The 22624-nt window shown below is 41.5% G+C and overlaps 2 protein-coding genes across 3 annotated transcripts; one reads left to right on the top strand and one right to left on the bottom strand.

The window, feature by feature from the left end:
• Positions 1–300: 300 nt before the first annotated feature.
• Positions 301–7244, bottom strand: slc13a5b (solute carrier family 13 member 5b). The gene is made up of 12 exons (XM_063907319.1): positions 7076–7244; positions 5936–6064; positions 5713–5849; positions 5252–5472; positions 4949–5129; positions 4729–4851; positions 4383–4595; positions 4151–4257; positions 3911–4032; positions 3255–3416; positions 2160–2297; positions 301–1468 (listed from the first exon to the last, which is right to left on the bottom strand). Exons 1-12 carry the CDS (start codon positions 7172–7174, stop codon positions 1343–1345), a joined length of 1758 nt encoding a protein of 585 aa, XP_063763389.1. The 5' UTR covers positions 7175–7244; the 3' UTR covers positions 301–1342.
• Positions 7245–10338: 3094 nt separating this feature from the next.
• Positions 10339–22362, top strand: wdr81 (WD repeat domain 81). Of its 2 annotated transcripts, none has more exons than XM_063907067.1 (12): positions 10339–10592; positions 11436–11864; positions 12135–15688; positions 15773–15880; positions 16011–16210; positions 16335–16516; positions 16767–16932; positions 17168–17333; positions 17414–18244; positions 18344–18489; positions 18621–18803; positions 20522–22362. In XM_063907067.1, the coding sequence occupies exons 2-12, from the start codon at positions 11503–11505 to the stop codon at positions 20846–20848; spliced, it is 6225 nt and encodes a 2074-aa protein (XP_063763137.1). In that variant the 5' UTR covers positions 10339–10592; positions 11436–11502; the 3' UTR covers positions 20849–22362. The 2 variants fall into 2 exon arrangements, with proteins under 2 accessions (XP_063763137.1, XP_063763136.1); XM_063907066.1 differs by having other exon boundaries at positions 11372–11864.
• Positions 22363–22624: the final 262 nt, after the last annotated feature.

Here is a 22624-nt window from a genome sequence, read left to right as displayed (position 1 = left end):
GCTGTTTTTTTAATGGCTCAGACTAGGTTTTATTTCCATCTGCTATTTAAGCCTCTTACTTGTTGAAAGCTTATACCTGGGCTTTAGTGGAAAATATAAAGATCATGCTTTGAAATCAGGAGCTTAAATTTAAAGGTTTTTTTGGAGATTGTTATTTGCATGACTTGAACAACAATGCCTTGTTTGTTTAAATCATACTGTTAATGGAAAATAAATGGAATTAGTCAGGATATTTTTGTTCTATCAGTGTTACCAATCCACTGTATGAAGGCAATGATACACGATAATTCAAACTGAAAATATAGAAACTCATGTCTTTTATTTGTATACTTTGTCACAGAACAATGATATACATGTTTCTATTTCAGCCCATTGGCATGTTTAAAGTACAATTAGGCAGTGTGTGTGTGCAAGGCATGTATTGGTTTCTTGCATTGTAGTGATGACACATTTAAAAGTTCAACAGAAGCTGGAACAAGCCTTTAACAAAAAAACACATCTGTCATATACAATAGATCAATGCAGCGATATGTTACTTAGTGTCTTTTTTTGTCTGTGTGCAGAGAGTGCCTTTATAGGTAGAAGCAGTGTTGAAGGGGAGGAGACAGAGTCGAGGCCACATTTGGGCCGCCAGCTCTAGCCTCTGACCTTTTCCGGCAGACCTGTACATCTACAGAGGAATTTCAATGATGTGTCTTGTTTAGCATGTGCTTTATACATGTATATTAATCTATGATAATATTTTATATTTTCTTAATATGAAAAGTTACTAGTAACTACAGCTTTCAGATACATTTAATAAAAAAAGACAATATTTCTCTCTGAAATATAAGTTGAAAGCAGAAGCAGCATAAATGTTATTCTTCTAAAAAAATTACAAGTACCTCCAAAATGTGTAAATCAGCAAAGTAACAATCTTATATGTGGCTTTTTAGATGAGATTGTTTCATGTCTATTTAAAACAGTTTAATTAACTTTTACCTTATTAATAGCCCCTTTGTTGGCTGTTCAATTTTAGATTTCACTGACCCTATGGGATTTATGTGATACTGGTACATGAATGTAATGTGTCTTTCTTTTAAGTGTAAATTCATTATAAAAAAAACGTAAAAATGTCCTTAATCTTCAGTCATTCCCAACCATTTTCAAACACACTTTCTTTTACAAGCAAGACTCAGGTGTCAATGAAAACAAGCCTCGAGGGCGTTGTACTCTAACATCAATTGGACGCATGCGGTCCACCATGTGCTCCTCTGCTATCACTCTGACCAGGGGTTTTGGTCTGGCACTGGTGTAGGGAGGGCAGGCTGTGCATGGATCATCTTCTGTGGCAGAACCAAACTCACACCATGGTGACATTGGCCCAGGCGGGGAAGGTGTCCAGGTCAAACATGGCCTTGGCCCAGGTGTTGATCGCCAATGTTATACAAAGAATGCCAATGATGTTCATGACTATTCCTGTCCTGGCCTGATTGACAAGAACATTGAAATGTTAAAACAATAGCTAGGCATTTTAGCAAATTATTGTTTTTGCTTGCTTGGAGTTAGATCAGCTGATTGAAACCACTCTCATATATTTCTGTCATATACTGTAAGAAGCTTTTTAATTTAAGCTTTGCATGAAGACTAGAAGCAGGGAAAACAGCAAGACTTGCTATAGGTAGAAGGATTGTGTTACCAGCATATCTAAACCTCACTACTTACATTGTCAAACATCTGTATAAAGTGTGGTTTAACAGAAAGTGAAATGGTTGCATGCAAAGTAAACAGAAATGTGTAATTTAACATCACAATCTGTTAAAATGTGTTTGTGCCATTGAAATTGTCTGTTGGAATAAATCTGAGCTCATAAAATTGCTTTTGCATCTGTGTCACATAATGTACAGAGATGAGAAAAAATAGGATGGAGGCAATGATAGTTTAGTATGTATCATATTAAATAGTGGAACATTGCCTGTTAGGGATATAGTAATGAAGACTATGCAAAGAAGTGCATTTCCCTAAATGTCAAGTTAATCCTTTAACAGTTAGGTTAAAACTGCCAGTGAACACATGAGTTCAGCTGTCCTTGCTGTGTAACATTGACCCTAAAGTGCCAACTGTGCATGTGCAACATATAATTTAATGTACAAACACAAAAAAGTCACTGCCATACTTACCATGTCAGAAACCTTGAGGTATCCATAAGAGAAGACTATAGCGTTTGGAGGCGTGGCAACAGGTAGCATGAAAGCAAAAGACGCACTCAGTGTACAAGGCACCATGACGTACAGTGGATTGATTCCAATGGACTGAGACTGCAATAATCACACAGAAATTGTAAGAGTCAGAGAAAGGGATGAACCAAGCTTTCATCACAAATACCTCCATCTGGCTATTTTTCTGCAACCGTAATCACTGACTCATAACTCAGAGTAAAATGTGTGCAATTCTGTGCGGAGGGAGAACTCTTATTAGGTGGGTGTAATTAAGATGTAATTCGTGTAAGCTAGCTGAGTCATGATATCTAAAATAGAAGCGCTCCACAGATGTAGCGATAATGGCAGACTACAAAAATGAAGAAAACATTACTCTGTGGAATTTGCTACAGAATTACATATGCCACAGCACAGTAGCTTACAAGTGCACAGTAATTTCTGGTTCTCAAAATAAACAAAGGGGAAGTTTATAGTTAGTGTTTTTTAAACTATAGGCTATATATCAGGTCACCATGATGGCAATGTTTTGTCTTGTCAGATTTAAATAATAAAAAATTCACTTGACAGGATGACACATGAGGTGACATACCACAAGCCATGACAGCCACAAAATGTCACCTCCTCTCTTGTAACTGATCAGATCATTTGTTTCACTATGTTTTCTTTAAATGTCTAACTTCACACAAGGCTTGGACACCCTTGTGCACTCAATTGAATACATATATATGAATGGCCAAGCTTGGTGCTGGCTTTGGCATCTCTCAATTGCTCGACTGGCAGGCACAGTAATGTCATTCTTCGTGCAGCATAACAAGGCAATGGGCTGAATTGGGTTGTTTGGCAAGTTATTAATGGGAGGAGGGGCCCGGGGAAAGGGGACCAAACACATCCTGCTTGAATGACCAACTAGATGGGTAACCACACAAGTGAAAATAGGCCGGCTCCCACCGTGAGTAGTCTCAATGCTTCACTCCAATTGGGGAAACCAGTACTGACACTGCAAACTAACACAATCGTTTTTTGTTTTTGTTTTACTTTCCGTCACTCACAACTTACCATTGAGGCTAAGACAGGTAGGAAGAGCGTTGCAGTGGCAACATTACTGGTGCACTCTGTGAAGGTAGCAATCAGCAGGCACAAGATGATAGCAATTGCCCAGGGAGGGATGTGTTGTAGGGGAGTCATTTGATCACCCATCCACTTTGAAAGTCCAGATTCCTTTATATATCAACAAAATAATGTCAGACTCTTTTCAGGAATAAAAAACAGTAGTTATCTATACAGCCAACATTTGTTTTGCGTATTTATACTTTCATTCAGATGTGTGATCATATAAAGTATCTTTTGAAGCAACACGTTGAGGGAACATTTGGCCAAGCAGTAGTAGAAAATGTTCTGTTGGCATAGCTAAAGCTTAAAATAGCTCTGATAAGTTATTGGGAGAGTTAATAATGAGGCTGATTCATATTAAACCGTTTCACTGTATTACACGCTGATCCATCATATTCTTTGAATCCATTGCCTATAGAAAGCCATTTGAATTAAGAGGGGACGTGACCCCCAAAAATAAAAAAATATATATAGAAAGGTAATTACAGAATGTAAATACATTTATTGACTTCCCTTTCAAGAGATAGTGTTATTCTTGTCATATTGTGTGTAAGATCCATGCCCAATTCTCCATGAACATTTTGACTGTCACTGCCACTTACTTCACTGCCCTTGGCAAGAGCAAAACCTCCACCTAGAAGAAGTACAATGCCCCATGGTAACTTCTTTTGAACAACTTTCCAGGTGAGCAGAGGAGGAGTCCGGCCAGTATTTTGATGGTGTGCTACAGATCCAATAAATTCAGTGTCAGTATTGAATCATTGTACAATAGTCTAGCTATTTACACGCATAACTATGATATATAACTAGATACTATATATTTTTCCAAAACAATGGCTCACCTGTGTCAAAACTTTGAGTCCTCCTCGAACAGAAACTTGGGGGTTTTGATGGCAAAACAAAAAGAAGGATGGCAATGAAGATTGCCACTGTGGCATCTGTCACATACCTGAGAAGTGAAGTGAGAATAGAATGAACAAACTGATATATAAACGTGTCCTCAAAACACTCATTTACAAGTCCTATACTAGATTCATGTGTATGTGAAAATGAACTATATTTTTGTTTACACACTCTGCTTTGGAGTTGAAGATATCTGTCGCCCAGCCCTTGACAAAGCCTGGCTCTCTTGTGAACCACAGCACCACCAGCAGTGTGAAGAGACCCAGGACACTTATCTCTCCAAAAGACATGGGCCCCAGCCGACGGTGCTCCTCACGGATCACATTATAAGCAGCAATGTCCTTTTCTGTCTTCACAGCCCCACAACCCCACGTCTTCTTAAAGCTGGAGTGATCAGACGGGGAAAAACCATTGTGTCACTTTTACACTTAATCACACAACTGATAAGGTAAAAGTTTTTTGATGTTGAGTCAAGTCTCTGTCACTGTAATTAGGCTTTAACCATCATCAAACTCACTTGAATCCCATAAAGACAAACTGCAGCCAAAGCCAGGCCAGTGTGAGCATGAGGATCATGTTAGGGAAGGCAAAGCCGAACCAAGAGGCAAAGTTAATCACATCTCCATTTTCAGGGAAGAGTCTAAGGAAAACAAAAAAAGTAAGTGTATAATTGTATTGGGAAAAAAACATTAAAAGTAATGCAGCATTACTAACCACAGCTTTGAGTAAACACTCACTGGTTCATCTGGCCCTTGAGCACCAGATTGGGACCGGTTCCAGTCAGCGTGGCAGTACCTCCAATGCTGGCAGCGTAACAAACACACAAGGTCATCCCTTTACACATTTTGAGCTTTTCCTCTGCATCCTTACGCATGGCATCCTCTACTGCGGCATCCAAGAAAGTCACCACCAATGGTGCTTAAAACAGAGAGCAGGGAAAGAAAAGACTGCTAGAAACATAGTTTTATAAGCATAAAAAGCTTTTGGTACCTTTTCTTATGCCAAACAAAACATTCGAATTGGAGATAACCATGTCTCACCTTGTCCCTCGCTCTGTTTCTCTGTCTGTGGAGCCTGTTTGCTGTCAGTCTCTGATGTCTGCTCCGGCTCCTCTGAGCTGAGGATCTGAGGTATCTCTGCCTCACTGTTATTGAGCTGCTGCAGCACTGCTTGCACAATAGGCACCATCATGGCTGTGGTAGCTGTGTTACTGATCCACATGGACAGGAAGGCTGTGACACCCATGAAGCCCAACATCAAACTGCCAGAAAGATAACATAAAAAACATGTAAGTGGCCTTTGATTGAACAGAAAGACCCTGAATGTTTTACAAGGTTCAACAATAAAAAGGGACAAAGAGAGACTTTTATGGTGGCAATAAACTACTTGAAATATATTTCCTTAACTATATCAGCTGTTTGAAAACATGGTTGGATAAACTATGGATGTGTTGATGTTAAAGATAAAAAGCTAAACATAATCTCCTGTTTAAGTCACTCACAGTGCTGGACGCACACCAACAAAGAGCAGCACCCTCAGGGCAATGCGCTTGTGCAGATTCCAGTGCTCCACGGCTACAGCAACCATCAGTCCCCCCACAAACAACAGGTTTGTGTCTTTCAGGTACTGCATACACACCTGGATCACACAGAGTCAGGTGTGTGTGAACACAAATGCATCCCTCCTGGGTAAATTCCACACAGTGTTGCAGTTATTTTACTTACATCTTTGGATTGCATGATGCCAAACAAAGGGAAAAGGATGGCTGGGAGAAGAGCAGTGATTGCCAGTGGTAGGACCTCTGTGCACCAGTAAACTGCCATCAGGATTATCACAAAGGCACATTCTGCTTCCTGCAAAAACATATAAGAACATACTTGTAAATAAGCAAACACCTTATAAGGTGTTAAAACAGCTTATGAGATCAATTAGTATTACATCATTTTTAATGGGATGTTATGGTGGTTCAAAGGGTAGAGATAAGCATGTGTGCTGTTCTATTGTTTTTTCTGGTCACCTTTCACATTTGCCAAGATCAAACTTTTGAGCTCTGTAAATATCCTTCTAGTTACTATAACATGGCATATATATTTGTTATGTTGTATTGTGCTGCAGCAGTGAAAACATTCAAATGTTTTTTTTTTAAGTTAAATGAGATTTAATTACCTTGGTTGCTTGTATTGACGCTTATAAAACATAATTTGTCTTCAGCATGTTAAAGAAAGCAACTACTCCTAGACTATGGCTTTTATCGTTGAGAGACCTCATACTCTGTTATCTTCCTTCACACTATGCCATTGTTCATGACTGCTTATTGAAGTCTATCAAAACATGCTTACAGTCTTTGTGCATGCCTCTATGTGACATGTAGCAGTAGCAACCGGGACTGAGCCCCTTGACTCTGTGTTCCCACGCTGGGCATGACCCTTCATGTTAACAACAAGGAGTTAAAATAACAGAACTTCGGAGCAATGCAGCCTCAGGCAACACTGGACGGCTCTCATGCAATCTTCTCCAAGTGCGCATGTTGTGCGCATCAAACAGGTGCAGGAGAGCACCATGCATATCAGATTCATTTATTTTAAAAGCCATTTTTTGAGGGAAAGCAAAATCTACGATGCTCTAGTGAATTCATGTTTTAGAACTGCATGTAAAATGTTTCCCAAATTAAACTTTTGAATCATGCATACTTAAATAAATGATGAGCTATATATTGCAAAATAGTAACAATTTGATCCAACATCCAATATTCAATTATTTGAAACTTAATCCACGATAGTTTTCAGAATTGCTCCACTTTTAATATCAGCGTGTCGAAGTTACATTCTAATTTATCGATAGTTTCTAAAAAAGCATTTACATACCGATGTCCCGATCACTAAAGGCAGTGGAAGAAGAAGAAATGGAGTTGAGAAAAGGATAATCTCATTCTTAACAGAGCGAAGATATTTGAAGAATGCCATCCTGAAGAAAAACGGAGAAAAGGAGGCTTTCGTTCTATGGACCGAGCTTTTGAGGCGCAGAGAAGAGGAGGGGGAGTCTCACCATATATGAAGGAGCGAGAGAGAGAGAGGCGAATCACTATGGAGAGGGAGACAGAGAGGGAGGGAGGGGGGGGGGAGAAAAACAACAGAGTTGACTGAGAAAAAGTGTTCTAAATTATAAGCAAACGTCGCAAATTGCAATAACTGGCATCAAAAGATGTTCCTTCAACTACAAAAATCATATGGACACACAGGTTAGAAGGGAAATCAGATGAATCCTTGTGGCCATGTCAGTCAGGTGGGTGTGTGATGAAGTGCGATGTGAATGTCAGGAACTGTGTCTCACTGAGTTCGACAGGAAGGTTAATCATATGCTAAAGTGGCTCTTATCTGAATCACTTTATTATTTGGATGGACTAGCAATGGGGTTGTGAATTGTTATATAATGGAGAATTATATTTCGATTTAACAATTAGATTTTACATTATTTTACACTTTTAAGTCATGTTTAAATAGGCTTGTGAAATTGTATTATTGCTTTACAATAACATTAAAAAACTTAAATGCTGCTGGGACATAAGAACACAATGTCTTCTCTTTAAGCAGCAGCATGTCGTTGCCTGAGAGCCAAGAGCACCCACCTTAAAAATGTGTTGCAACTAAGTAGCTGTCATTTCAAAATGCTTGCATTCTGTGCACTAAATTAAGTCATTACACTTCCTTCTGTGCATTTCTGCTGACCTGAATACTTCAGCCTATCTACTTTTCATCAAAACAAACAACACCTAGTCTGTGTCTCCCAGAACACTGTGTGTTTGTTAGTTTCAGATGTAAAATGGTCATTAAACTGCAAAAGTGAGTGTCACAATAAAAACAAATGGGAAATTGGGAGGAATATTTTGTACTGCATAATAACCAACACTTCCCTAAATGATCAGAGTTTTTGCAGACTAGATTGAATTAATTGTGGTGTATCATTATGGTTTAAGAAATATTTACGTAACCCATAATGTGCAAGTATGCCCGTTCTATAACAAACAATGTAATAAGAGTGTTGTGTGTAGTAGGTAAAAGTTTGGTAATGACCATTCTATTTCCTCTCATGCCAGGGAAAAGCATGGTTTCCTCAAATGTATTACAGTAAATTCTTTATAAGGACATTAAAAAATATTTTTTTAATTAAACAGTAATGTGGTTTTCTGCCCTGTGTAATTGACACAACTAACCTTTCTTAAAATGAAACTATTGTCTGTGTTGCTTGGTTTTCCTTTCAAGACACACTTTATACTTTGCTATTTGATTTAAATGACTGTAGGATAATTAAAACCTTGAATCCTTGAATTCATACTGGCCATACTGTAGGCAAGATGATACACAACTTAGAAAAAGAATAGGGGAGACAGGAAATCAGTATTGGTAAACTGATGGCGCGGAGCTCTTACTACTAAAAAAAGAAAAGAAAAAAACGTTCTTGCAACTTTTTGTTCACTAAACACATTCTCAACCACTGAAATGTTGCCTGCAATAACTGGGCAACTATTTGCATTTCCTTCTTGTGAATGTACAAGTTGGCCTTCTAATTATTTGAATGCTGTATACAGTGGTACATCTGAAATGTATTGCAGGGGTAATTTAATGCACTGACATATTCTGAAATACAATGCAGAGTATATTTAATTGTGTCAACCTTCTGTGCATCTAAGTCTATGCCATTTTAGGGGAATTCTTCAAACCAACACCAAATCATCGGCGCTTTGAGACGTAAAACATGGCTGGCAGCACTGAATGCAGAACTAAGAGAAGCTAAAATGCTGAGCCAAGTAATGTCATGTTTTTTGGCTGTATCTTTTCTGTAAAAGTGCTGACAGTAATTATGCTGCAATGGCGGTATGCTCTGATAAGTGAAGCTTTTAATTTGTGTCCCTGTAATTGAGAGCTTACACCCCAGTGTGGGTTTTCAACATTCATGCCTGGACACAATTTTTACCCATTGTGAAGACATCCAAAATGTGTTATAATCCAGAAAGTCCATGCTGACCTTTCACAATAGTAGATCATTGCAAACTGAGAAGTGCACATTGACATGTTTAGGTTTATATTTATTAAGTCACATTTATACACAGTAAAGTGCACAACTGCAACATGTAATCCTTTAAATCCAACATAATATCTAACTATCTGGATGAAAAATACCAACAATACATTTCGTGTATAGAATGTTTGCGCAATGTACTGTGTATTAAATATGATACTCCTTTCTGAAAAAAACCCCAAAGAAACAAATACATTCAATTACTAATCTGTCACACACAGTTGGCCAACAGCCATTAGTTATGTCACGTTGTGTCAAAACAGTAGGGGTAGTAGAATTTTAGGGAAATTGAAAAAGATTGAGGCAAATTGGAGAGATTAAAACAAAAAAGAAGATCAGAGGAAATTAACAAAGGATATATTTCTGAACAAGACTGCTGGAGTATTGTCCGTGAAATGACAGATATATTGCCACCTTGTGGAGATGACTTCCACTACATCCCAGTTAGGTATCATAAACAAAGTATACATTTGAGACTTGTTCAAACGGGTAATCTAGTGGTTTATGACGGGAAAGTTACTATTATTGTATAATAAAATGAAATGAAATCACCCAAAAATATCTCTCTTTTCCACTGTTGGCTGGTTGTTAATTGTCAACAACCAACATCAGTAGGCTTAATGTCTACTCTACTATCAAGTAAAACCCCAAAATATTTCTTGTGTTTGAACTAGTGGGGAGATAAGGAATGACGTTTACATTGAATTAAACGTGGGTATTGACAGAAACATGAGAGGAAATAGAGGCTATACTGTAGGAATGGCATTCTTCACATTAAACAGAAGCATCCATCCCGTCCACATTGTCAGGTTTTGGTACCAAACAGTAGAACATGTGCTACTTAGTAGGAAACAAATAACAAAGATAATGAAATTAAATGATTGGGAGCAGAGGATGTTTTGTGGATAACATCAGATACAGTAAATCCAACACTACAGGAGTCAACTCACTCCAGGAGATGGCAGTAACGTATCATAGAGGATCCAAACTCTCTTTCTACTTAAAGGAAGAAGAAACGTCAGCAACAGTGATCACATGAGATGGGGCTGGTGTTGTGTCACGTGAGGTGTCTCTTCTTAAACATGGCTCCAACTAGCTCTGAACAAAAACATCATCGGCTGACTGACTGTCGTCTTTCCGCTGTCACGCTTAGCTGAACATCAGAAAAATGAAGGAACTAAATGACGCCCCGCTGTATGTCCTCGTTTTATAAAGTTACTGTTGCACAAACTCAACATGTTTGAAACTGGAGATGCAACGTTAGCTTAACGCTAGCCATCTGTCAACTGCTACAAGTGGTGAGAGGTGAGCTAAATATTAAACAGTGAGAGCTGTTCTTCCGAAATTACCGTGTAGTAACATTTAACCATTAAAGCTGCTCTTGTTTAGCTGTGTGTCAATTATGTTAGTGAATTTTCAAAGGTTGTTTTGATTGTTTGAATGAGGTGTTGGTTGTTAGCCACTTTGTTAAGCTAACTGTAAGCGCTAGGTTGACGCAAGTTTCTCAATCGTGTTTCTAAAACTTATTAAAGCTCAAATCTCTCTGAGACAATAAACAACGTAAAAGAGGCTGTCATTATTAGCATAGCCATCTGTGGTATGAAGCTTATAATATTTAGGGTCTCGCTTTAAATTGGGCTGTATTTATTGTTGATGTTATCTGTCAGACAGCTAGCAGCGTAGCTAACGTTATAGTACATCCATTCAAACTTCTGACTTAACCTATTGCCGTTATTGGCATTTTTCGTAGGTAAAGGGACTAGTAGCAACATTCAATTGGCCCGCGAATAATAGTTTATTTTTGGAAAATGTAGACCATAAATCCCATCTGGAGACTTGTGATGATTTGGCGGAACTTCGGAAGCAGGAAGTGGTAGTCATGTGAGCAGTGCTGAGCTCAAACTTCAGGAACTTTGAGAAGTACAAGTTATTCATATGCATTCACTCAAACATATCTCCTTCATTGCAACAACCTAATTTTCTCCTCTGTCGAAAACAACAACATTTCTCATCGTAAAGTACTGCGAAATATGCGTTATAACCTTATCTAATTGTCCATTTGTGCTTTCTAATAATATCTGCAGGTGGAAGAGTAGATTAGGTCTGCCCTTGCTGACTTTGATTTCTTCCTCCATGAATGTCTGAAAGTGGTCCTTGTGGGAGACAGCAAAGCATACGCAGCAGGATATTCCGTGACCCTTAACAAGCACTCACCATGGATTGGCTGATGCGTGCAGTTGAAAAAGAACTGGGGGTTGACCGGAGGCAGCAAGGCCCTGGTCCCCGTCCCAGGGAGCTCACAGCTCTTGTACCGATGCGCTGGGTGATGGGCCTGAGGGAGAGGAGGATCATGCGATGTGCTCGCTTTGACTGCATCAGTGAGGCAGAAATTCGCACCTATCTTCAGTGTTCCCAGGCGAAATTGCCAACTGGCTGGACCCGAGTGTGCATTCAGGGTCTGAGGAAAAGCAAGCTCAGCTACCGATTGGCCAGAGACCCGTGCCATCAACAAATGGAATTCATGTCACAGGATTCCTATGTCAAAACCATGCAATGTGTGTCACAACATAATGTCAGGTTGGTGATACAAATTCTGGTATTCTGTTATTCTAGCCTTTAAAATGTGGATATGCAACCATTTTAAAAACAGGTTACTTGGTACACTATTGTACAAAAATGCTGCTTAATGCTTTTATTAATAAACCATTTATTTAAGATGTATGAGTATACACTCCCTTTTACTTTATTATATACATATTTTTTAGCTTGAACATGTGAAAACAGATAGTAGTGAAAAAATAAATCAGATAACAATGATTTTCCTTTTTGTCTTTCTCCCTTTTACAGAAATCTGTGGCGTGATGCTCATTACAAACGTGTGCAAGCATATGCCGGAGCCAGTGAACAGATGCATGTTGCAGCTGTAGATTCAGTGCGTCATGCTCTGCAGAGGCTCTTCAATTCCACATTCATCTCATCTGACAGAGTGTCACCATCACTTTCTCCAGCCAGAGAGAAGGAGAAAGAAAACTGTCTGCCATCCAGTTCATCTTTCTTCTCCAAGTCCCAGACAGACCATCTGTGTCCAAATGTTCTGCCTGCTGAGTGTCTGCTGGAGACGGCTGAGATGCTCTATGTAATCCTACCTTATACTCAGTATACACTCCATGACATTGTCTCCTTCAGCCCAGCCAAGCTCGCTAACAGCCATGCCAAAGTGTTGTTCATTCTCTATCAGTTACTAAAAGCCCTGCAGGGATGTCATGCAGCAGGTCTGTCTTGTGGAGAACTCTCCCTGCAGGACATTGCTGTAGATGAGCAGCTCTGCAGTCGTCTCAAGCTCAACTTGGCTCATTATGAGGAACTTGGGACTGAATGGGATGCAAACAGCGCTGTGACTGGCAGGCAAGTGCCAAAAAGTGCCCTGCCAAGGAACAATGTCTGTGTGAGCCAAGAGAACAAAACGTTTTGCGAAGACTGCTTTGATGAGCTTAAGAAGTTGGTTTTGGACTGGGTCCATGGACGAGTCAGTAACTTCCGCTACTTGATGGAACTAAACAGGTTAGCAGGAAGACGAGAAGGTGACCCCAACTATCACCCAGTGCTGCCTTGGGTGATTGATTTCACTGTGCCATTTGGAAAATTCCGAGACCTCAGGAGGTCAAAGTTCAGGCTCAACAAAGGGGATAAGCAGCTGGACTTCACGTATGAGATGACCAAAGAGGCTTTGGCTGCTGCATCGGGTGGTGGGGTTGGTGGAAGTGGAGTTGGCGGAGACCTCTGTGGCTCTTTAGGTGCTGGCGGTGCTGGACAGTCTGACCATCTCCATGTACCTCATCACATATCTGATGTGCTCTCAGACATTACGTACTATGTCTACAAAGCCCGACAGACACCCAAGTCAGTGTTGTGCAGCCATGTTAGATCGCAGTGGGAGCCCAATGAATACCCAGCCAGTATGGAGCGCATGCAGAGCTGGACCCCCGATGAGTGCATTCCAGAGTTCTACACAGATCCCTCCATTTTCCGCTCAATCCACCCCGACATGCCAGATCTGGATGTGCCTTCCTGGTGCAAGTCATGCGAAGAGTTTATAGAGGTCCATCGGCGCCTTCTGGAGAGCAGAGAGGTGTCCCAGTATTTGCATCACTGGATAGATCTCACATTTGGCTATAAACTGTCTGGTAAAGAAGCTGTCAAAGCCAAGAATGTGTGCCTGCACCTTGTTGACCACCACACCAACCTGACTACCTATGGTGTGGTTCAGCTGTTTGACCAGCCCCACCCGCCACGCTTATCTCCCTCCCAGTACGCCCCAGCCGAACCCCCTCTCCTTGGCCTTGCTGCTCTTAACGTGCCTTCTCTACACATCCCTCAAGTCAGCACAGTGGCTGATACTGTGGATGGAATGGTGCCAGAGTCCACAGGTTGTGAGTCCAGTAGCTGGACCATGGTAGACAGAGATGAAGAGCTCGAACAAGGTATGGAAGCTCTGGACTCATTAGCGTCTGCCGGCTCATCCAGTTCTGTGTCCAGCGCTGTGCCAATGCCAAGCGTCAGTACGGCAGGAGGAAAGATGGTAGGAGAGCATGCAGCACTCATTGGTTCTCAGTCCCCAAGTTCATTCCCTGGTGATTTCACAGGCTTAGGCCCTGGTTTACGTACTGCCATGTTACAAAGAGGTGGGTCAACAAACAAAAAACATGGGGAGGGGAGTTTGACTGCCAATGTAGAAGAAATCAAGATTGTCCTCCCTGAAGGCTTTAACCCATTGCAGCCTTTGGAAGAGCTGGAGAAGCTGAACAATTTCCTGGTGAAGAGTCTGCATGCTGAAGTCTGGCATCCTCCAGGGTCTTCTGACTGCATGAGAGACGGTGTCATACTTGAATCTCTACTCGCTCACACACAGCTCTACCAAAGAGACATGCAGGCCCTTGGTGTCCTCATCGCTGAGATATTCTACTCCTCTAAACTGAGAGGACTGAAACCAGGCACTCCCCTGAGACAGCGTTTCCAAGCTGTCATGAAGCTCTGCTCTGCCAGCCTCCGTGATGTGCCACTGTCTTTGCACAACGCTCTTGAGACACTGCTTCTTATAGAGAAGCACTCTGGTATAGCAAATAGCAATGTACCGGTTTGCCCAAGTCCACTCCTTTTCAAATATGAACCCATCTGCGATGGTCTCCCTCCCCCAAGCCCCTGCCAGTTTCTGAACCCAATCATCACGCCCTTTCCTTTCCCTTCCTATTTTGAAGCACTTCATGGATTTATCTTTTCCTACCACTCCAAGATGGAGACTACTTGTAGTCTTCAAGGAAGAGATGTTGTCTTTCACCTGTGGCAGCAGCTTGAGACACTGTTGCGGGGAAACATCACAGGGGAGGGTCTTGAGATTCTCTTGCCCTTCATTCTTGCGCTCATGCTTGAGGAGTCCACTGCTGTCTATGCAGCCTGGTACCTTTTCGAGCCCATCTCTGGAGTTCTGGGTCCCAGAAATGCAAATAAGTACTTACTGAAGCCACTGATCAACGTTTATGAAAACCCTCACTGCCTCCGAGGACGCTTCTATCTCTACACTGACTGCTTCATTCTGCAGCTGATCGTGAGGCTCGGTCTGCAGGCCTTTCTGTCCAGCGTACTTCCCCATGTGCTGCAGGTCATCACTGGCTTTGAAAGCTCCATCTCAGGCTCTGGTGAGGAATCTTGCAAAGGGTTGAGGGGTGTTCAATGTAATCTGGGAGAGGAAGAGGAAGAGGAGTTTCAGTGTGGAGAAGTGCGGCCACCTTCTGGGACGGTTAGCGGCAATATGGGAGGTAGCAGTAGTGCCAGTGGAGGAGTAGGGGTGGGGGGAGAGACGGGGATGGTTGATTACTCCTCTGGCATTAGTCTCAATGACCAAGTGTTTCTCTCTGAGGCAGAGGACTTTCAGAATGGGTTCTATGTCAACAGTGGAGCAGCTGCCGGGAAACAGCAGAGCCAGAACTCTGCAGCCAAGGATCAAGACCAGGAGTCTCTAAGTGTTGGGAAGCTAAGTGACAAAAGCAGCACAAGTGAGCTCTCCCTGGGTGATGGAGACTCAATGCGGGATAGAGCCAGTCTCAAATCAGCCGACAGCAGCCAGGACTTGAAACAAGCAAGCGAGGGAGAGGAGGGCGGCGAGCTGGAGGAGGAGGAGGTGACTGAGACAAATGAGGGGAGAGAAGACTCTAATGTTGACAACATGGAGCTCACCCTTTCTGGTTTCACCGAAGCTTCGGGAGCTACAGTTGCCACTCTGGAGGCTGAGTTTGTGAATGGAATGGAGCTGGAAGAGACTGAGAAAGGCATTTTGGGAGAGCAAGAGGAGGATGACCATGATCAATCAGATGAGTCTGGGGAGAAAGAGCAAAAGATTCTTCTTGGTGAGTGAATGGTTTAGCTACATGGAAGGGATGTGTTTATTAAATGATAATGTCTAATGATTTTTTTCATGTCTTCACACGCAGATACCGTCTGCAAAACGGTCCGGTGGCTGTCAGCTAAGCTAGGACCAACAGTGACGTCGCGATATGTAGCCAGAAATTTGCTGCGATTGCTCACAAATTGTTACATTGGTGCGTAAAAATATAATATAACGTTTATTTGCCTTATTACGTAATTGACATGTCCAGGCTGTCTTGTATTTTTAACTAGTGTCATGAGCTGCTGCTTCACCATGTCTGTTCTCATGTGCCCTGCCTGTAGGGATTGAAAAGCACCAGTTTGTGGCCGTTGCATCTGAGGAGAGCAGTGTGGAGGGTGTGGGAATGGGAAGTGTTTATGAGAAGAAACCTGTTGTTGGTGACCAGACAGCTGGGCCTGTGTTGGACTGCCTGATCTACATAGCCCAACTCTATGGAGAGCCTGTACTCACTTACCAGTACCTGCCTTATATAGGATATCTGGTAAGGCCTTACAAAACATTTTCAATCAAACACACAAAGCTAAATAACATTTTTGTGGCAAAATAACTAACAATTTGTGCAATAGAATTGAAGAAATCTTCTTTGATTTCACAAATGTTTCCAGGTCTCTCCTCCTTCTTCGCAGCGTCTTAACACGCGTAAGGAGGCAAGTCTGCTTGGAGCTGTTGCACTTACACAGAAGATCATCGTATTTCTCTCTGATACAACTCTAATGGACATGCTCATGAAGATCAACCAGGATGTGCTTCTGCCCCTACTGGACCTGCTCACCACCCCCCGCATGGGGTAAATAACGCACATACAACCACAAACAGTTTAGATCTATGTTGAGTTATGATAGTGACCAATCATGCAAACATGACCGATCGTAGAATCTTTCTGGAATGTTGATTTGACATTTTTATTGAATCAATATTTTTGAACTCAATGAGCAGTAATGACATTTTTATGTTGCTATGGAGTATAATCGAAAAACACTCTACAATACATCTGTCATCCATCCTCTGCTTGGTTTTATCCATTCTGCTGTACCCAGGTTCCCCAGCGGGGTCCAGACACGCACTGCTGTCTGTCTCAAGACACTCGGCCTGATGGCTCTCATCTGTCTCCGCATCGGGAGGGAGATGGTACAGCAGCATATGGCTGACACCCTGCGTCGGTTTTTTGCCGTTTTCTCTCTGCTGCATTCTCTGCAGCCCCAGGTATATACACACACACACACACACACACACACACACACACACACACACACACAGACATTAAGGCTGAGAATTGTGATGTTGAGTTTATTTCGAGAATGCTTTCAACAAGCAGATCTGGGAGAGAGAGGGAGAGAGAGAGAGAGAGAGGGAGGGAGAGCGAGAGAGAGAGAACCCATGCCTTTAGAAAATGTAACAGTAAAACAGAGATTATGTTAATTGTCTCACTTTAATGAAGCTGGACAGCGCCCCTCGCAGAGTTGTGGGAGATGTCGTGGTTGTCGATGTCTGCACACCTGAAGAGTCGAATGTGACGTATGAGTTGGGGGTGTTGGAGGAGCTACAGTCTGTGTTCAACCCTGAGATGGCCCATGCCTCTTACATCCCCTTCTACTGCCTCATAGGTAGGAGGAACGCAGTACAGTTTTACTGAAATCTAATATATGTTCACACACTCACTGCAGTGATGCATTGTTTTCTGTAGGTGACATGGCAATTCGGAAACTGGTTCCCAACCACGAGCTGGTCTGGCAGTTGGCCCAGTCCTACCATCAAAGTTTGCGTCAGGGGAGTGCAGAGACATACCCAACAGCAGGCTCAAGGTCAGAGCTGCCTTCATCCTCCATGGGTGTCTCCTCTGGTCTTGGCGGACGTGTGGGTTGCAACCCGTTCCCTGCTCCTTCTACCAGCTCCAGCTTGCTGGGAGACTCCCTCCCTGAGTCAGGCACTTTCGGGAGTCACCTGGTAGGAAACCGGATCCAAGTGTCGCGGGAAACTAGTTATGATGCTACTTCGAACCTCAGTTTAGCCAACTCTTGGGGACGATCTAGCCATATCACCCCCATTATTACCGCCGCATCCACATTTACCACTCCCTCTGTTGGCACAGCAGCGTTCTCCTCCTCCTGGGTGACAGGACCCACCCCAGAGGACAGCGCCCTGAAGCAGGAACTCCCTCGCAGTGGCCGCTCTCTGCAGGGCAACTGGCTGGCCTACTGGCAGTATGAGATCGGCCTCAACCAGCAGGATCCACATTTTCACTTTCACCAGATCCGTCTGCAAAGCTTCCTGGGTCACTCCGGCACCATTAAGTGTTTGGCACCTCTGGCAGGGGAGGACTTCTTTCTCTCTGGAAGCAAAGACAAGACTGTGAAGCTTTGGCCTCTCTATAACCATGGGGATGGAACACAGGAAGTGGAACCCAGGCATACATATAACGACCATCGAAAGTCAATCTTTTATGTTGGACAGCTTGAGGCTTCACAGGAGATCGTCAGCTGCGATGGGACTGTGCACCTGTGGGATCAGTACACAGGTAAGAGAGATATTGCATTAGTTATAGGAGATGAGACTCTTAATGGGGGAATGAAATAGATGCGCTGTTTATGTAAATGGACTCTCTTGTTGTCCTTAGGCAAGCAGATTCGCTCATATGAAGCCGTGGATGGGAAGAATCCCATTACAGCTGTCACCACCATGCCAGCTCCACACTGCAGTGTTGTGTTTGGCAGCGCAGATTCGATTCTCCGCTTCATCGATCCTCGCAAACCTGGATTTCAGGTATCAATTTCAGTTAGCAAGCTCACTCTGCCATAGAACATAAATCAATTAGCAGCCATTACTCTTTTTTACAATTCTGCACTATAGAGTTATTTCAGAGTTGACAGTGACAAATCTTCCTCTGTCCCCAGCATGAATTTCGTCTGGCATACAACAGTGTGGGCGCTGGGCTCATCCGCTACCTGGCAGTGAGCCCCTCAGGGCGCACTGTGGCTGCAGGTTTCTCATCTGGATTCATTGTTCTGCTGGATGCACGCACTGGACTTATTCTGAAAGGCTGGCCGGCTCACGAGGGAGACATCCTCCAAATGAAGGTATACTTAAATCATGGGCTTGTGTTTGTTTTCTTAACCTTATATCTGTATAACTGAGTAGGGGTTTGTCTTTATTTAAATAGCAGACAGAAGAATAAAAAAACAATAAGTGAGAGAGAGGAGGGTCGACAAGCGGCCAAAGGTACTCGGTAAGATTTTGACTGGAAGCGATGCAACCACAGAGACAAACCTGTAGGGAGCAGTGCTTAAGTGTATTACAAGATAATACTTTTTATTTAAGGATTCAAAAAATATTATTTTGAGGAACATAAGGTACATAAGTTAGATGTAATAGATGTGTTGTAAATCATCAGTTAAAATCACTGTCGACCAGCTAAGATTAATTTTATATCGTAAATATAAGGAAGAACATATCATTCTGATGATGTGCTGTTCATTTCACAGAAAACACTTATAGCAACTACAATGTAGAGTCAGAGTTTTTATATCGTCTCCATTTAGCAGATTTCTAGGCTTTGGTGCAACCCCCAGAACCTGAGAGTAGTATTTCACAATTGGGCTACTGGATGGCTACCACTGTGAAAATCACAGCCCACGCAATGTAGGTAGTCCAGTTCATCACTTGTCACTTGTTTGATCTGTTTTTTTCTTTGTTACCCACATCCAATATCTGACCTCCACCTGCTGGTGGGGTAAAGAATGTATTTACTCAAGTTGAGTGCTTGGTTTAAGACAGGTAATACTGATGGTTTCCGAAGCACCCACATTGCCTCCCCGTTAAACAACTGAAGAACAAATATTTTATCAAACGCAATGGGTTTGCAATTTTCAGGAAAAGGACTCCTGTTATTTGATGTACATTCAGCCTGTATTGGAATGTGTGTAATTAACTGTGTCATAAATTAGTACCCTATGGTCTGTAAAAACCTGAGTTTATGCTTCATATCAATGCTGCTCTAAAAGACTGCCAGAAAATAGTTATAAGATTATGTTCCCGTATTTGACCACGTTGCATTCTCAGGCCCAAAGGTAGGGCTGCACTGTTGGATGATAAATATTCAAGAAGGTCAGAAAAGGGACTTCTATTTTGACATTACCCAAAAGTAGTGGTGGAGCGATAAGTGCTGCAGAGATGGTGAAAGTTGTACCCAGAAGGTCTGCTGTCAACAGAGAGCAAACTTTATTTAACCCCACATTAGGTCAAGGATTGTATCTCTAGTTTTAAAAGCACAAGTTTAGGCAAATATGGACACAGGTTACTCATTAGAAAGACCACAGTGGTTCTCATTGGCACATTCATATTACTCAGACTTCCCTCTCAATTTGTATCAGCCAAGAAGCTATCTTTCTGAGAAATGATTAACCAATAGATTATGCTGTATTGATTTTAATTAGAAAATCTAAAAATCATTTGCATATAGTAGTGTTCCTGTACCCTTAACCTTAGGACCTTAAGTTGAGAGTGCGTTCAATTTGATTGATAATCTTTAAATGTAAGCTTTAGAGTGGCAGTCAGTCGGCAGCCATTTGAGAAAGAAGTTGATATATGTAGGCTGTTGTCTGGTTATTATTTCTTAATATTTGTGCCACACGTTTCTGTTTCAAGGTTTTCTACTTGAAAAGCTATCCTATATTTGTTCCATTTTTTTATTTAATGAAAAATATTTTCAAAAAAGGGATGCTTGAAAACTGGCAGTGTTTTCTGTGATGTGGCATGGACAGTTGGTCACTTCCTGTCTCTTGTGTTTACTTTTCAGGCTTCAGACGGAAACTTGGTCATCAGCTCCTCCACTGACTACACACTTGCTGTGTGGAAAGATCTGGAGCACAAGCCTCTCCGCCACTATAAGTCTCAGTCAGACCCCATTCACGCCTTTGACCTGTACGGCTCAGAGATTGTGACCGGAACAGTTGCTAACAAGATCGGGGTGTACTCCATGGCAGATATCTCCTTGAGCCCTGTTAGCAGCACAAAGCTTAGCACAGAGAACTTCCGCGGCACTCTGACCAGCCTGGCCATCCTGCCCACCAAGAGGCTCCTGCTGCTGGGCTCTGAGAACGGGGCCATACGGCTACTAGCTTAGGGAAAATCAATCCTAGTTAAACTAAAAACTCTTACCGCTGACTTTAAAAGTGTCTTATTCCCCTAGACACCAGGTGTCTTGGCTTCCTCTGTCACCTCTCCTGTTCTTAATGTCAATTGAATCCAGTAGGGATTTTTCTCTAAATTGCTTTTAAGATGGAGCAGCACAAGTAAAGAAATTGTATGAGCTTCATGTCTACCGAATCCTGCCAGTCTGGCTGTTGGCACAGAATTTGAGGAGCAAGAAATGTGTGCTACGCATTTAACATTCATCATGTACAGTTAATCCCATGGTATTAAAACAAAATAATAATAAAAAAAAAAGCTTAAGGATAGGATATAATGGGTAATTCTTATCTTGATAAGTAATTTATTCTTTTGATAAGGTCAGTTATTTTGATCAAAAGAATGAATTAAAAAACGTGCTCAGGAAGGTGGAACCAAACATGGTTCTTACGTAGTGTTTACACTTTCCAAATAGAAGCATAACAACACCAAAAAAACATTGACCTCAACTTTCATTTCCCTCGATGTTAGAAAACCTGTTTCCAAATGCACTGATTAAACTATGCAGTATTTGTAGATCAAATCATTTGTTTGTGTTAGCATTGTTCAGTGTTTCATAAGAGTTGTTTCAGAGTAATTTGTGTATACATTATGAACAATAAAAGTCACACTCTGTTTTATATGACAGTTAAGGTGCATCTTCTCAGAGTGGGGGCACTTCAATTGACGTCACATGCTAAAGTCATTTACTGATGCACAGCCTTTCCTCTACTGCACAAGTATGGCCTGAATTGTAACATTTTGATTCTCACTCAGATTTTAAAGAATGAATGTTTTTATCCACTAATAAATTACTTGAAGTTGCTTTGGGATTTTTTAAACCTTTTTTAGGGTTTTTTGATTTAGCAGTCCGAAACTGTAGCAACATTACACCGGGGGTGTATCAGAGCAGGGGCCACTGAAATGGGTTGTTGGACTCAACACTTTCTAATTTCTAAATACAAATGCTAACATAGGAACAGTCAATGCCAAGATCAACAGTTTTGTATTAAAGTTTATATAATTGCATATGACTATATATATATTTTTTAAAGGTAGAAATCAATTTAAAAAAAAGTGGTTTCTCTTGCTCATTATCGTTTAATGCAAATTAAAATAGTCAATTTTTGTTTTCTGATAATGTCCAATTTTCACAGAACACAAAACTTACACGCTCATTAGGATTCAACATTCAAAGCACTCTTCTTATATTTCTGTCATGCTGTAATACAACCTTGCCTACTTTTCTAATTATTTGCGTAGTAAAAATGTACTACACTATTTGAGACGTTTTTTGTAAACCTGGAGTGAAAGCTCAACAATCCTAAAACGATAAACTTTGTTTTGAAAAGAACATTTGTAGTTGCACATTGATTGGTTACAATTGTTCCACAACCACTTTGAACATTTTGAGAAAAGTCCTTGAAACGCTTATTTATTAACTGGATTAATAAAAAAAAATTCCTCCCATGTTTTTTGTTTGTGTTCCAGTTTTGTGTGATTCACCTGGATTCGTCATCACTCCCAGCCTTGCTTACCGATCCTGGCTGTGTCACTGTAGTGCTCATATTGGACAAAGTCCCCTTTTCTGTTTGCAGAGGGCTGTCATGTGATCTAAAAGATATCACTTTAGACGAAATTCAGAGAAAAAACGTTTCATTCCATTTTGCTTTCATTTAGATCTTCACCTATCAAGTTATTATAACCCCAGTCTTCCCAATGCGATCACATC

Source organism: Eleginops maclovinus, chromosome 18 (genome assembly GCF_036324505.1).
Source record: "Eleginops maclovinus isolate JMC-PN-2008 ecotype Puerto Natales chromosome 18, JC_Emac_rtc_rv5, whole genome shotgun sequence".
In the NCBI taxonomy this organism is placed as follows: Eukaryota; Metazoa; Chordata; class Actinopteri; order Perciformes; family Eleginopidae; genus Eleginops; species Eleginops maclovinus.
This window is presented reverse-complemented; position numbering and strand designations above follow the sequence as displayed.